This window comes from Alosa alosa, chromosome 12 (assembly GCF_017589495.1).
Source record: "Alosa alosa isolate M-15738 ecotype Scorff River chromosome 12, AALO_Geno_1.1, whole genome shotgun sequence".
Taxonomy (NCBI): Eukaryota; Metazoa; Chordata; class Actinopteri; order Clupeiformes; family Clupeidae; genus Alosa; species Alosa alosa.
Window position 1 is genome coordinate 2,483,701 of NC_063200.1, and position 25,000 is coordinate 2,508,700.

The following is a 25,000-nucleotide window of genomic DNA, read 5'->3' on the forward strand; positions in this document are numbered from 1 at the left end:
GTTTCACAAAAACACAGACAAGCTTGGTGATGTTAAATGCTGCAGATGCTGCTACTCTCTGCTTCCTGGATGGTATCCACAGTAATCAATCACATGCCTCTTGTTCAGGGAAGTTGTGAAATATGAGATGAGAGTTTCCCAACTTACTGTCTGAGGAATTATCTTGCGGTTTTCAGCTGTTTTTGTTTGTGCTGCGCTATTGTTTTCAGCATATGTTTTTACGATCTAAACTGCATCATCTTTTACAATCTGAAGTGCATACAACTGATCTACAGTAAGATTTAAGTAAAATGGATATAGCAGAAAGTCAAGTTATTCCCAAAATAAATACTACAACACAGAGGACTCTCACCCTAAACTGCTTAAAACTCTTTTAAAACTCTCACCCTAAACTGCTTAAAACTCTTTTAAAACTCTCACCTTAAACTGCTTGAAACTCTCACCTTAAACTGTTTAAAATGCCTGGGCCCATGAGATGCCTGCTGCTCTTATGAAACACCTGCCTATACATGACTGGGCCCATGGGATGCCTATACATGCCTGGGCCCATGAGATGCCTATACATGCCCGGGCCCATGAGATGCCTATAAATGACTGGGCCCATGAGATGCCTATACAGGCCCATGAGATGCCTATACATGCCTGGGCCCATGAGATGCCTATTCAGGCCCATGAGATGCCTATACATGCCTGGGCCCATGAGATGCCTATTCAGGCCCATGAGATGCCTATACATGCCTGGGCCCATGAGATGCCTATACTGGGCCCATGAGATGCCTATTCAGGCACATGAGATGCCTACATGTTGCTTCTCTTATCTATTAAACTTCACTGCTCTCTGTGTGCTCTTGATAGAGATTTGACTCCCTCTATGTGCTTGTCTTGTTGTGTATATGTGTGTGTATATGTGTGTGTGTGTGTGTGTGTGTGTGTGTGTGTGTGTGTGTGTGTGTGTGTGTGTGTGTGTGTGTGTGCGGTCTGATTTGACTCACTCTATGCACTTGTCTCTTAACTCTAGATTCAATATGACTGAAGAGGAGGGGGGATTAACTCTAGATTGATGACTGAATAGAGGAGGGTGGATTAACTCTAAATGTATAATATATGATTTTAGCTAAGGTGATTGTAAACAAGTTTATTTGTTTACACTGTACATTTGAATTTGTTTCAATCTTAAAATATGTCAACGAGTTCAATTGCGACCTAGCTAATTTAGAGAGACAGAGAGAGAGAGAGAGAGAGACTGCAGGCAAAAAAGTTAAAGTGGCCTGGCAGAGGAAATCCTTTCTTCCTATCATCGTTAATGACCTTAACAGCCAGCACTAAACATGTTCTCCTTGAACAAACTATTTATTTAAGCACAGCTGTATTCTCTTGTGTGTCTGTCTGTGTGTGAGTGTGTATGTGTGTGTGTGTGTGTGTGTGTGTGTGTGTGTGTGTGTGTGTGTGTGTGTGTGTGTGTGTGTGTGTGTCTGTTTGTGTGTGTGTGTGTGTGTGTGTGTGTGTGTGTGTGTGTGTGTGTGTGTGTGAGTGAGGAGGGAAGGACCAGCAGACGTTGCAGGGTGGATAGAGGAGGTGCTTCTCCTATGTGTATGTACAGTTCAAATTGTACATTCTCTGTATTGTTTTATATAAGTATGGAGTGCTTACGCCAATGGCCCAGCCAATTTCCTGTTTGGATTGTCAAAGTTATAACTGACCTCACTTGGCTTGAGTTCACAAAAGAATTCATCTCTCTCTCTCTCTCTCTCTCTCTCTCTCTCTCTCTCTCTCTCTCTCTCTCTCTCTCTGTGTGTGTGTGTGTGTGCGTGTAACAGAAGCACTCTTTTCCTCTCTCTGTCTCTCTCATGAGGGTTTTTCCAATGACTGACCCCATCCCTAAGCTCAGACACACACACACACCCACACCCACACACACACACACACACACACACACACACACACACACACACACACACACACACACACACACACACAGACACACACCCCATCCCTAAGCTCAGTGGTCGGTCACCCCATCCCTGCTCTGCTATGGTCCACGTTCTGCGTTAATGCGGTTCTGGGCGTCCCTCCTCTCTCTGCAGCGTCTGCGTGAGCGTCCCTCCTCTCCCTGCAGGGTCCAGTGCGGTTCTGCGTGTCTGGCGTCTGGAAGCGTCCCTCTCTGCAGGGGTCCAGTGCGGTTCTCATTATATGCAGCGTCTGGGCGTCCCCTCTCTGCAGGGGTCCAGTACGGTTCTGCGGTAATGCGGCGTCAGGGCGTCCCTCCTCTCCTGCAGGGTCCAGTATGGTTCTGCGTGTACGTGTCTGGAGCGTCCCTCTCTGCAGGGTCCAGTACGGTTCTGCGTGTACGCGTCTGGAGCGTCCCTCCTCTCCCTGCAGGGTCCAGTATGGTTCTGCGCGTACGCGTCAGGAGCGTCCCTCTCTGCAGGGTCCAGTACGGTTCTGCGTGTACGCGTCTGGAGCGTCCCTCTCTGCAGGGTCCAGTACGGTTCTCCCATGCAGGGTCCGTACGCGTCTGGCCCCTCTCTGCAGGGTCCAGTGCGGTTCTCGGGTCCAGGCGTGCAATACGCGTCTGGATGCGTCCCTCTCTGCAGGGGGTCAATGCGGTTCTCCCTCTCTGCAGGGTCACGCTGGATGATCGTCCCCTCTCTGCAGGGTCCAGTACGGTTCTGCGGCGATGTACGCGTCTGGAGCGTCCCTCTGCAGGGTCCATGCGGTTCTCGCGGCGTCTGGCGTCTGGAGCGTCCCTCCTCTCTCTGCAGGGTCCAGCGTACGGAAGCAGCGGTGGCGGCGGCCGTCACACAAGAGCGGAGAGACGTCCTCAGACGGGCAGTGATAAGGGCAGCTCTGCAGCGTCGGCCGGGTCCTTATCAGCGCAGACGGACAGCCGCTGGCACCAACACAAGCAGGCGACGCGAGGATGGCCTGTTATCTCTACGCACTGCTAATGAGCCGTCTAGGCCCACGCCACCACAGGACGCCCTCACAGACCTCCGCCGGCAGCCCCAAAGACAGGCCACCCCAACATGGACTTCCAGCAGAGACTTTCTAATGTGGAGACACAGCACTCAAAAAATACTCCATAGAAATGCACGGGGCTAGTTTGTCACGCCAATATGGCCGTTGTCTACACATATCCCCTTCCTTCCGGCAAAACGTCGACATGTGAATACATTAAGCCAATCATGTGGTGTGATGTAGATACATTGAGCCAATCATATGGTGTATTGTGAAGACATCCGTACCAATCATAATGTTGTGAACTGCCCAGCTGGATCAAGATTGGTGTCGTTAAGCCTTGCGCACGCGCATTTCTGCTGATTAGGATGCCCGACGAGTGCCCAAAAAGCGTTGTCATATGGCCGCCGAGTGGAGGGACTTGCCTAAAAGGACTTTGCTTCCAGTTGCAGATTTCAGTGCTGAAAATCCTGAAAGTCTTGCAATGCTCGTCCAGTATGGATGTAACAATGAATAAAACATATTAAACGTGTATTTATGTAATGCGACAATACAGAGGCCTCACACTGACACAGCCCTAACCCTGTAGTGTCAATCATTTTCAAATACATTTCAGCTTACAGATATTTTGAATTTCAACATCAACATGCTCTTTGTTTAATCACTTCAACATCGTGCTATGTGTGATTAATCAGTTCAACATCGTGCCCCTGTTTAATCACTTCAACATCGTGCTACAGAATGTGTGTTTAATCACTTCAACATCGTACTATAACCACTTCAACATCGTGCTATAATCACTGCAACATCGTGCTATGTGTTTAATCACTTCTGTGTTCATGCACTGTGACTGTGCTATGGCTGCTGGTTAGCCTGGGCCTCCGTCAAGCTGTCTGGGGATATCTGTGTTTTATACAGTATACAAATGTTTTCTATAGCAATGCAGTGGTGAGAATGTGAAGCACATCAACGACTGGGCAAGTTTGCCGATGCTTATCTTCCAGCGAGATGGCAAAGCTATCCGCTCGCAAAACAGAGCCATGCAGCTGTGGCCCAAACTTGGACTTGTTTCGGATGTTTACCATCCACACACACACACACACACACACACATTCTGTCTACTGTTCAGTCTGGAACAAGGAAATGTGAGAAAAACAGTCTGCCGAACTACTTGTGAGAAAAAAAGCCAGTCAGTAAAAGCACTGAGAGAGAGAGACAGAGAGAGAGAGTCAGAGAGAGATAGAGAGAGACACAGAGAGAGAGACAGAGAGAGAGAGAGACAGAGAGAGAGAGAGGGAGAGAGATTGTTAATTGCGAGTAGATAGAAATCGGTCTGCAGGAGCGACAAGTGGTCGCGTCACCAGGTCTCCCTGCCTCTCTGTCTGCCTGCTCCGTCTGCCCTCCAGAGCGAGGAAGTAGCTTATTTAGACGCCACACACACACACACACACACACACACTGTTTTAAACACTCTCTTTTTTTCATTTCATACTTTGTTCAGTCGCTGGGCAAAAGATGTCTGTCATCGCTCTACTCGCTCTCTACTCTCTCTCTCTCTCTCTCTGTAACTCTCTCTCTCCATTTCTCTTTTTCTTTCTCTCTCTATCTCTCTGTCTCTCTCTCTCTGTCTCCTTGTTTCTCACTCACTTATTCCTGGGTGACTTACACTCCTCACACTCCTGCCCCCCCCCCCCCCCCCCCCGCCCCCCCAGACAACCCCAGAGTAAGTGCCACTGCTGTGCACTTACATAATGACCCCCTGCACCAACCAGGGGCCCCCACCTCGACCGGCTGGCTGGCCTGAGGATGTCAGTTCCCTATGGCACACACATCCACACGTACCAACACACACACACACACACACACACACTAACACACACACACACATAACTTGCTTCCTTAACTTTCCCTCCTGACCTTGGCCATCACATGGGTACCTACACAAACACATACACACACAACAACACACCCGCAGACATAGACAAACCCACACACACACACACACACACACACTGATCCTGTCTCTGGTCGGCACAGTGAAACAAACACACTCCCACACACACTCTCTCACACACACATATTCAAGTACACTCTGTCTCTGGTCAGCACAATGAAACAAAAAAAACACTCTCACTCTCTCTCTCTCACACACTCTTTCTCTCTCTCTCTCACACACACACACACACACACACACACACACACAGACAGACGCGTGCGCACTCCGAGATGCACACACACATACATACAGACAGACACACACACACACAGACAGAGAAAATGTGAGGTCGTAACATTATGCCTCTCTCTCTATCTCTGTCTCTCTCTCTCTGTCTCCCTTGTTTCTCACTCCACTTATTCCCAAGGACTTACCACCCCTCACACCTCCTTGCCCCCCCCCCACCCGCCCCCACCCAGACAACCCCAGAGTAAGTGCCACTGCTGTGCACTTACATAATGACTTCTGCACCAAACCAGGGGTCCCTCCGACTGGACTGGTTGGCTGGCTTCCTGAGGGGATGTCAGTTCCCTATGGCACACACATCCACACGTACCAACACACACACACACACACACACACACACACTAACACACACACACATAACTTCTGCTTCCCTTAACTTTCCCTCCTGACCTTGGCCATCACATGGGTACCTACACAAACACATACACACACAACAACACACCCGCAGACATAGACAAACCCACACACACACACACACACTGATCCTGTCTCTGGTCGGCACAGTGAAACAAACACACTCACACACACACTCTCACACACACATTCAGTACACTCCTGTCTCTGGTCAGCACAGCCAAACAAAACACAAACACTCTCACTCTCTCTCTCACACACACTCTTTCTCTCTCTCTCACACACACACACACACACACACACACACACACACACAGACGCGTGCGCACGCAGATGCACACGCACACACACATACAGACAGACACACACACACACAGAGAAAATGTGAGGTCGTAACACATATGCACACAGGAATACACATAAACCCACACATACCCTACTGTATGTATGGTCAACACACAGTCTCTTTCTATCTCTCTCTCTCTCTCTCTCTCTCTCTCTCACACACACACACACACACACACACACACACACACACACACACACACACAGAAAATGTGAGGTAGAAACACATATGCAGACAGGAATACACATAAACCCATACATACCATATGTATGGTCAACACACACTCTCTCTCTCTCTCTCTCTCTCTCACACACACATACACACACACACCTCCTGTCTTTTGCTCAGCATGTGGAGGTGTTATGGCTGGCAGTTCCCCCACAGTGGCAGGACTGAGGCATCTGAACACCTGTCACATCCCAAGGTGCCAGTTAACAAACTCCCATCCCAAAGCAGGGCACTTATCCACCAGGACACACACACACACACACACACACACACACACACACACACACACACACACACACAAACTCAAGTATGAAATCGTGGACAATGTATTCCATGGCTAGTGCAGAATGGAATGAAACAACTCAGATAAACAAGCTTCATAAATACCATGGAAGAATGTATATGTATAATTTATTTATATTTATCAACAACTCAGATAAACACCATGGAAGAATTTATTTATATTTATCAACAACTCAGATAAACACCATGGAAGAATGTATATGTATTATTTATTTATATTTATCAACAACTCAGATAAACACCATGGAAGAATTTATATGTATAATTTATTTATATTTATCAACAACTCAGATAAACACCATGGAAGAATTTATATGTATAATTGTATTTATATTTATCAACAACTCAAATAAACACCATGGAAGAATTTATATGTATACTTTATTTATATTTATTAACAACTCAGATAAACACAATGGAAGAATTTATATGTATGCCCATGGGCGTCAATATCCAATGCCATTTACTGCTAAGATGGTACCCAGTTTGTCAAAAACCGACTAAATGGGTCATGATCCAACCCGATCAACAACATTACATAGTGCAATATCAAGTGTTTCAGCGTTACATAGTGCAATATCAAGCGTTTCAGGTATACATTGGCAACGTCAGAGACGTTATGCTCAATATCATTATGCTGAAGTCATTGTAGCATCAAAATGAGTCAGACACCATCATTGTAAGGTCAAATAACACCAGTGTGCTGTTTTAACCAATGTTAATACAACTAAAGGCATAACTAATGCATAACACAAAATACACACACACACACACACACCCCAGAGATACATACAAATAAAGGCATAACGAATGCGTAACACAATAAGAAATACGTCATAGTCTCATAACCTCAAACATAAACTGCAAGGATGCAGAGACGAGCTCAATACTCAGCTGACTGCCGTCAGATTAAGAGACGCTGTGCTTAGCCTCACACTCAGATTAAATTGGTAAGAGATGCTGTGCTTAGCCTCACACTCAGATTAAATTGGTAAGAGACGCTGTGCTTAGCCTCACACTCAGATTAAATTGGTGGTGAGACGCTCTGCTTAGCCTCACACTCAGATTAAATTGGTAAGAGATGCTCTGCCTTAGCCTCACACTCAGATTAAATTGGTAAGACGGCTGTGCTTAGCCTCACACTCAGATTTAGAATTGGTAAGAGACTTTGTGCTTAGCCTCACACTCAGATTAAATTGCAAGAGACGGCTGTGCTTAGCCTCACACTCAGATTAAATTGGTAAGAGACGCTGTGCTTAGCCTCACACTCAGATTAAATTGGTAAGAGACGCTGTGCTTAGCCTCACACTCAGATTAAATTGGTAAGAGATGCTCTGCTTAGCCTCACACTCAGATTAAATTGGTAAGAGATGCTCTGCTTAGCCTCACACTCAGATTAAATTGGTAAGAGACGCTGTGCTTAGCCTCACACTCAGATTAAATTGGTAAGAGATGCTGTGCTTAGCCTCACACTCAGATTAAATTGGTAAGAGATGCTGTGCTTAGCCTCACACTCAGATTAAATTGGTAAGAGATGCTCTGCTTAGCCTCACACTCAGATTAAATTGGTGAGAGACACTCTGCTTAGCCTCACACTCAGACAGACTGATGTGGAGCCGTTAGAGACAGTTTCACTCCCTAATACAATAACACAACTTGGCATGAGACCCACACACATAAACAGCCTCTTAATGCTGTGACGTTTCTGGGCCAGATTGCCAGGATTTCAGGTTTACACAGTTTCCCACAGGACCTTCTGGAAACCAGGGTGGGCGGCCTCTTCTGTGGCACTCCACAGCCACGCAACCCAGACGCTTTCATTTGTTGTGCTTTCAGATGAAAACTGATCCAGTGTGTTTTCATATGATTACACAGCTAGACTGTGTAAACACTTTTGTTCATGCTGAATTCCATACCCTACCCTACCACTACCCTGCCCCATCCCCATACCCTACTACTACCCTGCCTCATCCACAAAACCGATACCCGATGTGAGAACCACCTGGACATTCTTTAGAGACCAATCCTACAAACTTCATAAAGAATATGAGCACGGCATAGATAAGAATCCTGACCACATATGAAATAAGTATTACTGCTTTAGATGATATTAATGTCAGCAGGCTACTTTACACATACCACCTCTCCATGGTCCAGAGTCTGTATATTGAGCACTTTTACTGTATTTGCATATTTCATCTGTACTATTAGAGAGACACCAACTGTTTAGGACAAAATTCTTTGTGTGGCCAGTAAAACACAATTCGGATTCTGATCTGCAAGCAATAACCCTGTCTTAAAGGGGTGTTAAACCCTGTCTTAAAGGGGAAGTGCTAAAAGGGGCAACTCTGGGGACATAGAGCAATGCGAATCGGAAAGGAAAGGATTGTAAAGGTTCTCAGAAAAAGAAGTGAAGAAAATTATGGTGACAATTTGCTTAACAACAGCCTTGCAAATCATGATGCTACAATGTAGCTATGCAGGAGCCATGGAATCATGATGTTACAATGTAGCCATGCAGAAGCCATGGAAGACTATTAAAGATGTAGACCATTCAAATGGGATCTTTTCCCTCAGATGTAGACCATTCAAATGGGATCTTTTCCCTCACAGTGCACAACTGAGCAATTTATCTTATTGGCACACAGCTCCAGAAAGATTTACATTTCCATAGTTCAAAACTCATTTCTCTTGTTTTAAGACAGGGCAAAAGATGTGTGATGTTAGAGATGGGATGAGAACACCATTCTGCACTACATAGAGTGCGTCCTAACAACAAGCAATACATAGAGTGCGTCCTAACAATATGCATTACATAGAGTGCGTCCTAACAGAATTCACTACATAGAGTGCATCCTAACAACATGCACTACATAGAGTGCGTCCTAACAATATGCATTACATAGAGTGCATCCTAACAACATGCACTACATAGAGTGCATCCTAACAACATGCACTACATGGAGTGTGTCCTAACAACATGCACTAGATAGAGTATGTCCTAACAAAATGAGAGCACCATGCTGCACTACATAGACCATGTCCTAACAAAATGCCACTTCAAAGTATATATTATACTGTTCTGAAATACAGGCCAATGAAATGGAAATTAGAAATAAATTAGTAGACCAAGAACCAGGCTGCTCTAATGTCAACTGGTGACCATGGGTAGGCTATATAGATTTATTTTCTCATAATGATTAATGCCAAAGTGTATATATATACATTATATATACATCTCAAATTATATAATATTATTTTATATATATTATATTATAATACATTATATACTCCATCTCAAATTATATATATACATTATATATACATCTCAAATTATATAATATTATTTTATATATATTATATTATAATACAGTATATACTCCATCTCAAATTAACTTCACCGGTGCTGGAAACCTGAAGTAATATCATGTGGCATTTGTGAGAGAATAAAAATCACCGAGATTGAAAATATAAAAGGTGATTTAGCTTTGTCCAAATGCAATATCTTCAGACAACAAAAGCCAGTCCGATTTACACAAATGTAAGTTTCTGGCAAATTCTGTCAGATTTCTAGTTAACATGGATTTTTGCATTTCAATGAAATTGAGAAAAGGCAGATAATGTATTTCATGGTGACTACAAAAAGAAGCCCATTTAATCTTGAACTTGACAACTGTGTATGTGTGTGTGTCTGTATGTGTCGGAGAGAAAGAGACAGAAAAGGAAGGAGAGAGGGAGAGATGAAGAGAGGAAGCGATATCATGAAGAGAGGAAGAGATGAAGAGGAAGAGATGAAGAGGAAGATCTCCCTTAATCGTAAGATGTGTTCATTGCCAAATGCTGTTAAATTAATCGAAATGACATCTCACCGGGTCGGCCTGACGCGGCCTGCCGGGAGAGCGGTCAATCCCGCAACCAGTCACGCTTCACACACTCAGCTGTCAGCTGTGTCTCTTACCTGCGGTTACCATGGCAGCCCACAGGAGCAGCGCAGGCAGGAGTGCACACAGGGCGTCCATCTTGGCTCCAGGTGCAAGGGGAGAGAGCAAGGTCCTCAGGAAGAGTGTCTAGGGCAGCGGGTGGCTCAGACCAGGGCAGTGGGTGGCTCAGACCAGGGCAGTGCTGTCCAGTCGCAGAGCTGGTGGAGTGGAGTGGGCAGGAGTGCTGGAGAGCCTCTGGTTTCTTTACGAGAGGAGGTCTTCACACAAATCCACTTCCTGAGGAAGTTCTGAAGGAGGCAAGCACATGGGTCAGCCCACAGACAGATACAAGCCCAGTGATGAGGTTCAATCATAATGTTTAGTAGTGGTGTGTGTGTGTGTGTGTGTGTGTGTGTCTGTGTCCACTGCATATTACAGTAGGCTATGTTAGGCCTACATATTCAAGTGTGATAACACAGGCATTTAGTGACGCTACAGGAACAAGGAACACAGTCCCATACACTGTGCACAAGAGATGTTGAAATGCAACTAACCCGTTTTGGATCTGTTGACAATAAGGTAGAAAATATTGTCCTGCAGGCTTAGTCAATTCATTAATTACTTTGATTGCAAAGGTTTACAAGGAAATTTGTGCATAAAGAAGACATGGACATTTTGCATAATTTGTGCTGTACTGTTAGTTCGCCAGTTCGACATTTCTGAATGTGTTTTACCTAACCATTTTTTTTTTTCGAAATCGCTTTTTAATGAGCGCACTGGGGCCGAGAGAAATGAGTTCATGTGGTGACCAGTAACTCCTGGCCGACTCTCTCCGGAAACAGCGCGGCGTCGCTCTTTTTAAATAACACTACAATACAGACATCAGATAAGAGTGGCAGTGTTGATACATGAATCATATGTGGCAGGACTAAAGTATAACTGTTTATTCGCTACCTAAGCAGAAATGCCGCATACTTCCCTTGCAGACAACTACATAATAGCCCAAATACAATAAACTAACTTTATTTGATCATCGGTATTTATAGCTTTATTTATGGCCAATAATGCCACTATAGAAGGGGAAATAATCGTCACTCTAACTATACAAACAGCAATTCCGCGTGCAGGCATTAAGCATAGTCTACTTGAATATATGGCTACGAATACTTTCAACATTCTGGAGTAGCCTAATACACATTATGTTAAGTTAGTCTTTCTGAACGTTGATGACATCATTTAATTATCATTTCATTATGTATCTAATAGGCTATATAGGCCTATATATAATGTATATATATATATATATATATATATATATATATATATATATATAAAAAAAAAATATGAAAGTTATCTGAAAGACCAAGAGCAGTCCAGAGCAATCCATCCCCAAGTTTTGAAATGTTTATAACATAGGCTATACAGTAGGCTATATAGGCTATAACACCAGGCTACCTCAATCATACAGCGATCTATAAACACCCGTCAGATTTAGAAACCCCGCTTTATAAATTATTTAGGAAAGTAAGTAAGAATGGTAATAAGCAAGACTCACAGGACTTACCAAATCACAGGTCGCGTGTCCTTTGGCTCCTTACAGTAATCCACATGTGCGCGAGCAGATGAATAGCGGCGAATTGGACAAATTTTCTCCTGGACAAAGTCTCTGATTTGGTTTGAGTCGCCGCGAATGACTTTTTTTTTCACCACTCCCACTCTGCAGCGTTTATTAACGTCACCCAGGCCAGCACAGGGATTTGTGGTCAACAGGAACAGCACGTCGGTCTGGAAGGGCGGCACTGGCTTTCCTGGCGAAACCAGGAAGAGGGGTAAGCGAACAAAAAGCTGATAACTTCCTTGTCATTTGTTGTGCCCCAAAATAGAGCACATTGTGTTAAATAAATCATGTAGACATTAATGGATTAATACGCTTGACTGGACTTCATATTTACTTAGGCCTATAGGCCTGAAGTTTGTTGCAGTCTTTTTCTATTTTTCTTGGTTTGCAACAGATCCATAACCTTTTGGTGTAATGACTGATTGGTGGTTGCTGATGCTTGGGTGGTTGCTAATTTGTTCATGAAAATGTCAACTAGGGTATGTGACACTGTCTGGTGATGGTGACAGCCAAGGTGATGAGAAACCGTTACACACACTGGAAGCTGATGTCTCTAACAACGTGACTTTGAGCCCAATACCGCCCTCTGGAGGAGCAAAGGAACTCTCTCGTCCCACTTTTTCTCCGTCGGTTTTTGGTGCCAAGTCAATCTCAATGATTTCCTATATAATAATAGTTTGAATTATTGTAGCTCAGAAGTCTTCTGTGTTTTTCAGGCAAAGGAACCCTTGGCTACTTGAGACAGGGTCATGGGATATAAGACCCAATGTAATGGTATAAGCCTTGAAATACTAATTATTGACAGATTTGTGTATTTATAGAACATATTTTTTATATGTATTTTTGAGGGAGTAAAATTGTCTCAAATAATTTGGTTTGGTAATTTTGGGAGGGGGGGCATATGTGCATGGCAGGTGAAATCAGTTCCTGCCATTCTATTAAATGGTCAAATTCACGGACACATGAGGTGATAAGTTTATATGTTTTCTTTTAAAGAATAATGTCTAAAACAGTTTTTCACAGTTGCTAAAATAATAAACTCCATTCTCTGAACCAAATTCCCAGTTGCCTGAACACCTTTCTTGAATCAATCACCCATTTGGCAAAACTTTAAACAGTTTTCACATATAAAACACAATTTGCAGATCTCATATGACTCTAAACTCCTAACACGTTATCATGCAATAATTAGGCAATAAGCCCCGAGAGGCTGTACAGTAGGTCACACTGATTTTTCTCTGAGGAACTCCTGGAGGTCACGGACCCCCTGCCGAGGCAAGGCAAGGTAAGGTAATTTAATGTAGCGCATTTCGTGTACGAAGGCAATTCAACTCACAACTCAATTCAATTTACACCACAGGAGACAGAAGCAACAGATAATAATTATGTAAAATAATAAAGGGCAATTAATATTCATTCATTCATTCATTCATTAAATGTAAAAAAACAGTCAAATAGAATTAATAAAAAGTCAAATAAGTTGAAATAAATTAAATAGTTTTTATGAAAAATTCTATAGAACAGAAAATTAAAAGTCATAACATGTATATAGAAAAGTGAAGAAGCAGAGTGCAGCTGGAAACATAACATATGAAATCAAATATGGAAAAAATAGAAAAAAGGATAAAAAAACATACAATTCATAAAATATACCGTACATAACATAAAATCATAAAACATAGAGTGCAGCCAGGTGAAATGAAATAAGATAAAATGAAATAAATAAATAATACTCTAAGACTGGTCTCGGAGAAAGGAACTGTGAATAATTTAGTTTTGAGTTGTGATTTAAAAATGGCAGTTGGAGCATATTTAGTTTCACCAGGGAGTTAATTCCATAGCAGAACCACCTTGTAGCTCTAGCTCTTCCAAGAATTCCTCCTTTCCTAGTGCTTCTGACTAACCTGACTCGGCCGGAAGGATGCTTCGCATTTGCTCTGCATGTCCATCTGGGAACTTTCTGTTGGAGAACTTTTGGGAAGGCACGAAAATACTGGTTAGCTGATTGGATAAACCATCTGTCTATCACCACCTATGTTGGTTATCGACGGGCCAAATCAACCAATCAGATGAACGAAGTGTTCTTCTAATGCCTTTGCTTAACATACAATTAAGTTAGGTAACGTAACTAATGTTAAAGTTTTTAAACTTACCATTTGTATGTGACATGAGCCCCATCAACGACAATCCCCACCAAGTTTTCATGGTACACTTCTGAAGAAAGCATATTCCTCCATTTCTCGTTAAGTAACCAAGATTCAGGGCTACCGAACACCGACTGGAATCGGCCATGGAGGATGTCTGTGTTGTTCATTCCTTCCAGCTGCATGGCTGAGACTCATAGCTTCACAGCTTCCCCAGGAATACTTTCTAATTCGGATAAAACTTGCGTGATAGCTACGCTCATCTCATCTGCCATGTTGTTCGCTTGCGTCACACCTAAACCCACCTCAAAACCATCACTGATTGGCCGTTCATTTGGCGAACGGCTCCAAATTTTCTCTATCGGAAAGATGCCAGACTGATCTGTGAGTGGAAAACTGAAGCTTGCAAGATCAGGATGGTCTCACGAGGCTAGCTTCTGACAGCTTCACACACCTGATATGCACTTACCACGCTCTCCTCTACCTCATCCCTCTCCTCATCCCTCTCTTCTCTCCTCTACCTCATCCCTCTCTTCTCTCCCCTCCTCTACCTCATCCCTCTCCTCATCCCTCTCTTTCCTCCTCTCCTCATCCCTCTCTTTCCTCCTCTACCTCATCCCTCTCTTTCCTCCTCTCCCTCATCCCTCTCTTTCCTACTCTACCTCCTTCCTCTCCTCAGGTCATGGAACCCCCGCAGTAACCCTGAGGAACCCCTGGAGGTCATGGACCCCCATGCTGAGGAGATCCACTGTATCTGGTAAACACTCAGGTTTAATATGTAGCAATATATATGCTCAATATAGAAGTTTCAAACAAAATATGGGGAGTAATGAAAAAAACATGCCAATTCACTTAACAGTTATGTTCAATTGCATTACATTACATTTGGCTGACGCTTTTTAACCAAAGCGACTCACAACATGATTGTCAATGACAATTCATTTTTATAGTTTTGGTGTTTTGTGTAAACATCTAAACAATAACCATGTTGCAATATAGGCCTAAGTAGGCCTATGTCCTAATACATTTAGCAGATGTCAAAAATGAATTACCAGGTAGCCAATGTGGTTTAGCCCTTCTAGAAGAAAATAAGGCTGCATGCATGTACTGTAGGCTGCCTCTATATTTGTGTCACCTAATGACTGACCATGTATGGATTTTAAGACCTTGGGTTTGTCGTTACTGCCATGACCAAGACATTCCGACAGAGACCAACATTGGCCATTAATCAAAAGCCCCGAAGGTGGACAAACGAGACGTGCAGAAGCTGGCCCGGGGACCAGACCCGCTGCGTCTTAGCTGTGCACTGCGGGTGACCGTGGTGACCCGTGGCGCCTGCTGCAGCTGGGGCCTCCTCGACCGTCGTTCCCTCTCCTCGGGCCCGCGCCCGCCGACTATCGAGGCGACCCTCCACCGTCCCCCGCAGCGTTTCAATAACAGGAAACAATCGGCGCTCGGTGGTCATCGTCTGTCATCGCCGGAGCGACGTGGGCTCCCGCGTTGTGCCACTCGTTTCCATGCCAGCGGCCAGCAACACATTAAACAAAGGGGGAAAGTGTCTGTGCGCCAGCCCTGGCCTTCCTTATGGCTCTCTCTGGGTGTCCTCAAGGGCAGCGGGTTGAAGCGATGGCCATGACCACGGGTCAGCAAGTACGCACGTTCACTCAGTCCCCAGCAGCAGTGGGGTTTTTTTTTTTGTTTTCAATGAAAAATAAATCTCAAGAGTCGGCCCTGAGAGGCAAACACACCCGCTGGCTGTGTAAAATGTCACTGAAATGACTGCACACAATTCATCTTGGTCCAGCTCATGGCCCCACACACACACACACACACACACACACACACACACACACACACCCTCCAAATAGGCTGTCAAACACATCTGTTAAATAGGTCAGTAAAACTGCTTTAAAAATGTAGTTTTATTTTTGTGCGCTTTTCTTTCTCATAAGTGTGGACGTGAGTTGTTGCGGGTTCTCCTGTGGGCCGCTGGGTTTAGTGCCGCTTCTGTGTTCTTACACAAGGCCACTGGTGTCCACTGCTTCCCGTTTACGGCCTTTCAGGGTCCTGTGTATTTATTTTCAATTGTTCACCCCACATTCCTACTCTGTTCGCCCCCCGGCCAGGCCCACGTGTGCAGGTAGGAGCCTTTGACGGAGCACACAAGCTTGTTGTAGAGCCGTCTCCTCCGTGCGTGAGTTTTTCGTCTCTAAGTGATTGCTCTTCCGAGAGACACATCCTCCTCTTCCAAGGCAGACTTTTCCTCTTTCCCCCCCCACACACACACACACACACACACACACACACAGCAGCAGGAGAAGCAGCGTGTCTGGAATGGCGAGCGGGGCGCTCCTAGGAGGATAGCCCGGATACCTGGAGGAAAGTGTTGTCGGGGCAACCGGAAGGCTGGTTCTAAGGTGTGAGGGACAGGAAATGCCGCTGCTCACCGTGATGTCACGGAAATTTCCAATAACAGCGGTGATTTAGGGACATCGTCTCCTGTCTATTTAAAATGTGTACTTCACAAAGATAGCCTCAGCAAATGTTTCAAAACATTCTTAACATTTTGTTTCTCATTTTTTTCTCATAGTTTTACTTTAAGTTGTCTGGCCTTTTTATCAAGACTTAAATTAATGTTTATATCTTTCTTTCTTCCACTGACAACTATGTTGGTATGACTGATACAAAACCACTGATAGAGTACCATCTGAAAGTCTTATATTCAGCAAATTCACACTCCAATCAAAACTGCACCTGCATGACGTCGTGGCATGTATGAAGGAATAATATGCCCTTCTCACTTCCACGCTAACGAGCTTTGACTAAAAACGGTAACATCGAACTTTCTCAAAACACATCCGAATGACATGATTTGGATGTCAACTCAACGTATGTACTCCCAATCATCCGTAAATTGATCTAAAGTGCATTTTACTCCGGATAATTCCTTTAATCTCTTACTTAATCTCTGACTCCATACAGTCACGCTGCACTACTAAGAGTGATGTGATTACATATCTCTTCCACTTCGTTGTCATTTATGGTGGTCTTTTAGTATTTCTTTTTCTAGTTAAATGTAACGCTTCTTCATTCATGTTTTTTTGATAGTTTTTGTGTTATTCTTAGTCCTTTATTCCCATAGAGAACATACAACAACCCCCCCTCCACACACACACACACACACACACCCATAGAGAACGTACAACAACCCCCCTCCCACACACACACACACACACACACACCCATAGAGAACGTACAACATACATACTCCCCCCACGCACACACACACCCATAGAGAACGTACAACATACATACTTCCCCCACACACACACACACCCATAGTGAACATACAACATACATACTCCCCCCACGCACACAGGTACATTCCCCTCCCCTACACACCCTATTGCCCCCACATACACACACACACACACACACACACAGAAAGATGGAGTATTCCTATAGAGAATATAATACACTATTCCATCACAGTTTGATAACTGAACATTTTTAGTGTTCAGTTTTTTCATGTATAATAATTCATAATTATCCCCATAGTGTGTTACATAATTTTGTTCCTAACTATATACAGAAAGATGGAGTATCTTCTATGAGAATGTGTTATACTTGAATACACTATTCCATCAATAACAGTGTGTTAGCTAGCTTAACTGGGATGGATTTTAGAGGAACAGTGTGTTAGCTAGCATACTACTGGGATTTTGTTCAAGGAGGAACATATATATATATACTGACTGACCTAAATCAGCAACGGTCCAGTAGTAGTAGTCCCACAATTAGTGAAATGGAGTTTGCCTGAGTGCAGTGAATGTGTATAATACTGACTGACCAGTGACTGGACCTTCCAGACACAGGTGACTTTACTTTACATGTACTGGGAGGGAGAGCAAGAGGGAACAGTGTGTTAGCTAGCATACTACTGGGAGGGAGAGCGAGAGGGAACAGTGTGTTAGCTAGCTTACTACTGGGAGGGAGGCGAGAGGAACAGTGTGTTAGCTAGCTTACTACTGGGAGGGAGAGCAAGAGGGAACAGTGTGTTCCCCACACACACACACCCATAGGGAACAGTGTGTTAGCTAGCATACTACTGGGAGGGAGAGCGAGAGGGAACAGTGTGTTAGCTAGCATACTACTGGGAGGGAGAGCGAGAGGGAACAGTGTGTTAGCTAGCTTACTACTGGGAGGGAGAGCGAGAGGGAACAGTGTGTTAGCTAGCATACTACTGGGAGGGAGGCGAGAGGAACAGTGTGTTAGCTAGCATACTACTGGGAGGGAGAGCAAGAGGGAACAGTGTGTTAGCTAGCATACTACTGGGAGGGAGAGCGAGAGGGAACAGTGTGTTAGCTAGCATACTACTGGGAGGGAGAGCGAGAGGGAACAGTGTGTTAGCTAGCATACTACTGGGAGGGAGGCGAGAGGAACAGTGTGTTAGCTAGCTTACTACTGGGAGGGAGAGCGAGAGGGAACAGTGTGTTAGCTAGCATACTACTGGGAGGGAGAGCGAGAGGGAACAGTGTGTTAGCTAGCTTACTACTGGGAGGGAGAGCAAGAGGGAACAGTGACTGGACCTTCCAGACTGGGTGACTTACCCCATGTACTGGGAGGAGAGCAAGAGAGGAACAGTGTTAGCTTCTACTGGGAGGCGAGGAAGGGAACAGTGTGTTAGCTAGCTGGGAGGGAGGCGAGAGGGCAGTGTTAGCTAGCATACTACTGGGAGGGAGAGCAAGGAGGAACAGTGTCTTACTACTGGGAGGAAGCGAGGAACAGTGTGTTAACTAGCATACTACTGGGAGGAGAGAGGAAGTGTGTTAACTAACTACTACTGGGAGGGAAGCGAGAGAACAGTGTGTTAGCTAACATACTACTAGGAGGAACAGGTGTGTTGCTAGCTACTACTGGGAGGGAGAGCGAGAGGGAACAGTGTGTTAGCTAGCTTACTACTGGGAGGGAGAGCGAGAGGGAACAGTGTGTTAGCTAGCATACTACTGGGAGGGAGAGCAAGAGGGAACAGTGTGCGACTATTGACTAGTCTGAAGTCAATCACACCACAAATTGCCTCAAAAACATTTATATTAATGACAGAAGGTGTGCAATCCGAGAGCACACTTCACTGAAAGCAGTTAAATTTTTTGTGTGGTGCGCGTGTCACCATTCAACACTGTGAAGGAGGCCATGCGAGTTGGGCAGCGCTTCTGTAAAGCAATTGAATTTGCACAATTTTTAAAAGCAGCACTGAGGTTCCGTGTTTGTGAACTTGACGGCAGCTTTCAGTCAAAGACCAAGACAAAGCAGAGAAAATGCCTGGTACAACACAACCTGGTTTGGAGTAGTGTAGACTAGATTATGCTACCTAATGTTTCACACTCAATGTTTTAATGTTTAACGTCATTAATTAAATAAATAAAAGGGGACGATATCAATAACAGCGTCCATAGAAACATTTCAACGCAGTAATGCAAAAGTAATGTAACGTGTTACTTTCAATAGAGAGTAAAGTAATAGGATTATGTTTTTTACAGTAGTGAGTGATGTGTAATACATTACTTTTTTTGAGTAATGACCCCAACACTGTATATACAGTATGTGTGTGTGTGTGTGAATTCAAATATATTTATATGTAACAAATAATATACCAATAACTCTTTGATAGATATTACCTGGGTTTGATAATAAAAAAAGCAACGTGATTGATGCACATTTATGAAGGTGGACCTACTGTAACTGTTTTTTCATCTGAACTCTTAAATGATTCCTCTGATACTAATTCACCAGCTTTGCATCCTCCCAAATGGCCCCTGTGTGACCTCTCACTCCACGTGTGTAAAGGGATGCAAAAGAGTACCCTTTAGTTTCACCAAGGGATGCAAAAGAGTACCCTTTAGTTTCACCAAGGAAACACAAAATGTTTGGAGATGTGTCCTCTCTGTGTCCCCAGAGTGTGCATGATTGACATTAGGCAGTGCTGCCAGTATGTGTTTACCACTGACGGTGTCAATCTGGTCATCCTGGGAGATCTCATCATACTCTGTCCAGACAGGAAGACATGGGCTGAGCTGAATAACCGCACACGGGCTGAGCTGAATAAGCTTTCAAATGAAGTCGCAGCAACGAAAAGGCCCCTGGCTAATGCCCCCCTAATGCAGTCGCATAATCAGGCCCCCCCTGGCTAATGCAGTCGCAGAGCACGAAAAGGCCCCTGGCTAATGCTCCATACACCTGATGGACACATAACAACACATGCACACAGTCCAGACATTTCTGTAAAATATGGTTCATACTCGTGTCCACTATCCTTCCCTGTGGTCATGCCATCTGTGTTGCTTCTTCGTATCAACTACGTAAACAACAACGGTCTATTTCTCCCACTGCTCACCCCTATATCTATTTCTCCCACTTTTATCTTGTAACTCTCGACTGTTTTATTTGCAATGCAAATCAGGCCCTAAAACATATACTTTAAAATAATAATGATAAATTGATGGGTGTTGTGTATAGAGACCACAATATCTGAGTTTATTTACTTTATATAAGGTTACATCTGTTTCATGGTACACTTTAAATATGTATTGTACATATATTTATAGATTATATTTACTGCTGGTAGTTATGAATGATGCACGAGCATGATGACAAGTACACAGTGCTTGAGGAAACTCAGCTGTCCAAAGCAGAAAGCATTCTCTCCACTTGGTATGTGAGATGAGAATCATGTTGAAATCTGCTGCCAGGGCTTTATGTGTGTGTGTTTGATTGTGTGTGTACACACACACTCCCCACCCCCTGCTCATGGCTCAGTGTGTGAGATGAGGAATCCAATGACACTGTGCATGGGAGGTCATCACAGGTGATGATGGCTGGTTCTATTACTGCGGCTCCAAAGCAGCGTGCATGTACAGCTCGCTTGCATAATGCATACAGTACCTTGTCTAAGAATATGGAACCATGTTGAAATATGCTGCAGGGCTTTATGTGTTTGTGTTTGATTATGTATGTACACACACTATGCATTTTGTTCTCTCACACACTCACACACACACACACACACACACACACACACACACACATACACATAAGTATACACACATGGTAGGTGGGTGTATATATGTGTCTTATGATTTGTTGTTGTTATGACTACTACCATTTCCCGTGATTTCTCTTGGCTAAATGACTGCTGAGCCATGCACCATGAAGCTTGTGATTTAGCATAATGTCCCCAGTGGCTGCGTGGCTCTGACACCATAGATCAGTTAGTATTCAAGCAGTAGGCCAGATAAGCCAGGCCATTTATATAGTATAACTGTGTGTGTGTGTGTGTGTGTGAAGTATTTGAGTATTTTAGGGGGTCTCAGTTAAAATAGTGTGAGGCAGCTGGTGGGCAGCTGCGTTACCTGTCTGCGTTACCTGTCTGCGTTACCTGTCCGTTGTCATTTCTGCGCCCATGTTAGCAGGTCAGAGCGTGCCTACTGCCTGTGTGACACGCACGTCTGCAAATGTGTGCAAATGTGTGCTGCAAATGTGTGCTAGAAATAGGAACGCCACCTATTTAACAAGCAACAGGTGTTTCCAGCCAAAAGAGACAGTGAAGAGACGTTTTAATAGCCAGACCGGCTGCAGAAGTGCAGCATCAGAGACGTTTTAATAGCCAGACTAGCTGCAGAAGTGCAGCATCAGAGACGTTTTAATAGCCAGACTAGCTGCAGAAGTGCAGCATCAGAGACGTTTTAATAGCCAGACCGGCTGCAGAAGTGCAGCATCAGAGACGTTGCTGTTATAATAACGGAATACAGCGGGAATGTACACACCATGTGGACGGTCTATTGGCCGTCACCGCGTCTCTTGGAGCAGAGCAGCCTCTGGTTGGGTTCTGACTGGGCCCTGATCTGACTGCAACCAGCTTCTCATCGGGCACAGAACTGGACCTTGCGCACACGCACATACACGCACACACCAACACACACACACACCACTTGTACACACACACACCAACACACACACACCACTTGTACACACACACAGACACACACACACACACACACATACACACACAGAGATGCAGAGTGGAAGAGCAGGTATGAATGAGTTGACAGAGAAGTTTGTGATGTTTTTCTTTTCTTTTTGAAAGAAGGTGTTTTAATGAGAATGGAGGACACAGGTCCATCAGCGCAATGAAAGGAGACAGTGTATGACACACTCACACTCACACACTCACGCTCACACACACACACACACACACACACACACACACAGGGTGGACAGGTGGACACTCAGCTGAAGAACACCTAAGCGCAAGAGACAAAAACAGACGTGGTGATGGTGGTGATGATGACCGGGGTGGCGACCTGTCCTGCTGGTTTATGGACGGAGCGTGGGGGGGGGGCTCAGAGATGACGTGATGAGGTGCCTGTGGAGCAGACTGAATTAAGGCAGTAGCCGGCTCTCAGGATGACTCGGCACTTTCTTTTCTTAGTTTCTGTCCTTTGTTGATGCGCTTTTGTTGATGTTGTTGTTGTTGTTGTTGTTGTTGTTAAGATGGGGACACATTGAAAAGGGGGATACAAAGGAAAAGACCAAAACAGTCCGTCCAGTCATGTCCAGTTTACTTCAGACCATCGATAGCTGTGCACACCTGTCCGAAGACCTCGTCCACTGGGAGCTCGGAGTTCACCTGTGGAGAGAGAACACAGTTGAGGACCGCCTGTCCAAACAGCTGAGTCACCTGTGCAGCACACTGGTGCACTTTATACTTAGTCTGAAGCCAAAAAATACATACAATGACTATTTTGTTAAACATAGTTTAAAATAGTTACAAATTTGCATCAATGGTTTGGGTAACACTTTACTTGATGGGTTACACATTCATAGCAGCTGTCATAAACTGCACATAAAGCATTCATGACTGTTTCATGAGACATGACAGCGACAGCGACAACTTGTCAAAATAAAAGTCCAACAATCACAAAGCAGCATTTTTTTTAAATTTGGCTCCAATATTTTATAAAAGATACCATTAATTTAATCTTTCCAGCCTTTGTAAATATTTCATGAAAGTCTACATCGAATGTCACTTTACTATCGTAACACCCCCAATTATCACCACTTTTATTCAGAAATTCTAAAACAACGACGTTTTTCAACACTTCAAAATAACATTTGCTAAATTAACCTGACATTTTTCAGTAGCCATAGGTGTGTAGATTTGAACAAAATCTGGTTTGTTTGTTAACGGGAGCATTTACTGCCTGAAATATCCTATTTTGTTTACCACGCTTCGAGTTATAGTGCTGGCCTGATGGGTCGCGCCTATTTACACCGCTTTCAACGGCACATGAACGGTTAGACCGAGAATTCTCGGCCATGGAAATAAAAATTCCACTGGAGATCCAAGCGGTTGTGTACACGCAGCCTTACAACACTGTCTACAGCTCTTTGAGTCACGGTAAAATGTCATTTTTTTTGGTATATAGCTAATTTAGATACACCTATGGTGTGGGTGGTTGCGTTTTTAGAGTCTGCTGTCTTGGTTTGTATAGAAATTGATATTAAGTGACACATACACGCAAGACGGTGGAAATACGGGACCGACGGTAATAGGGGGAGTTCCGATATACAAGTTTCGTATTCGTATTCGTAATCACAGAGTTTAACACTGGGAGGTAAACTAGCCTACATTCAGCTGACCCATATTTGTGTAACCTGGAACGGTTGAACATTCCCAGTAGCAAAAGATGAGAAATCATCTGCAAAGGTTACATCATATCATTTGCGATTGTTGGACTTTTATTTTGACAAGTTATCGTTCTGTCTTCCACATTCATAAAAGGTTTGGTATGAATGTTGAGTCATGTCTCATGACTAATGTTTTGTGTGTGTTTTTTTTTATGAAATTGAATTGTATACATTGTACATTGTATTGCAATTACTTCATTCATGATGCACTACAACATTTAATAACTAAAATGTATAGATACATACATCTCTGGTTCCCTTATGCAGGTTTTCATAGAACAAAATTAACTTTGACTAAGTAGTGTGATAACCCTTCCTTTAATGAATTAGTGTGCTATACAGTACTTGTAGGCTACATACTGTACATCCCAGCAGCACCGTAACCAATAGAGCACTCCTGCATCTCGTCGGTGTTGGCATACCTTCCTGACGATGCCACGGCCCTCGTAGAAGGCGATGACGGGCTCCGTAGCTTTGTAGTAAAGGTCCAGGCGCTTCTTGATGGTCTCCTCGTTGTCGTCGGCCCTGCCACTGGTCTCGCCCCGCTTCATCAGCCTCTTGACCATGGTGTCGCCGGACGCATCAACGTACAGCAGCAGGCTGGGAGCACCAATCTAGTGTAGTGCACGCACACACACACACACACACACACACACACACACACACACACAGTCAATAGGATGCCAGTGACAGTGTGCCAGTCTAGTCAGTGGACCAGTCCTGTGGTGACCAGATAGGGGCTTCCTCTGAAGTAAGTCCCAGCCCTAGATATACAGCCCTAGATATACAGTATAGATATACAGTATAGATATATACATATACATGGTCCCAGCCCTAGATATACAGTATAGATATGCAGTATAGATATATACATATACATGGTCCCAGCCCTAGATATACAGCCCTAGATATACAGTATAGATATGCAGTATAGATATATACATATACATGGTCCCAGCCCTAGATATGCAGTATAGATATGCAGTATAGATATACATATACATGGTCCCAGCCCTAGATATACAGTATAGATAGATATGATATACATAGATATACATATATATATACATGGTCCCAGCCCCAGATATACAGTATATATATATATATATATATATACATGATATACAGTATAGACATGCA

The 25,000-nt window shown here is 44.0% G+C and overlaps 2 protein-coding genes across 3 annotated transcripts in view; both read right to left on the minus strand.

The window, feature by feature from the left end:
- LOC125304775 (endoglin-like) overlaps positions 1-12,021 on the minus strand; it is a 51,818-nt gene extending 39,797 nt beyond the window's left edge. Inside the window, exons 1-2 of the mRNA XM_048259274.1 lie at positions 11,916-12,021; positions 10,390-10,659 (exon numbers count right to left, since the gene is read on the minus strand). Of these exons, the coding sequence (XP_048115231.1) occupies positions 10,390-10,450 (61 nt within the window). The 5' untranslated portion in view covers positions 10,451-10,659; positions 11,916-12,021. The remainder of the gene's footprint in view (positions 1-10,389; positions 10,660-11,915) is intronic.
- A 10,209-nt stretch (positions 12,022-22,230) lies between these two features.
- The window catches only part of ak1 (adenylate kinase 1), a 17,464-nt gene continuing 14,694 nt past the window's right edge, over positions 22,231-25,000 (minus strand). For both annotated transcript variants that reach the window (XM_048259229.1, XM_048259228.1), the window contains 2 exons: positions 24,283-24,474; positions 22,231-22,799 (listed from right to left, as the gene is read on the minus strand). In XM_048259229.1, the coding sequence (XP_048115186.1) occupies positions 22,731-22,799; positions 24,283-24,474 (261 nt within the window). In that variant the 3' untranslated portion in view covers positions 22,231-22,730. The remainder of the gene's footprint in view (positions 22,800-24,282; positions 24,475-25,000) is intronic.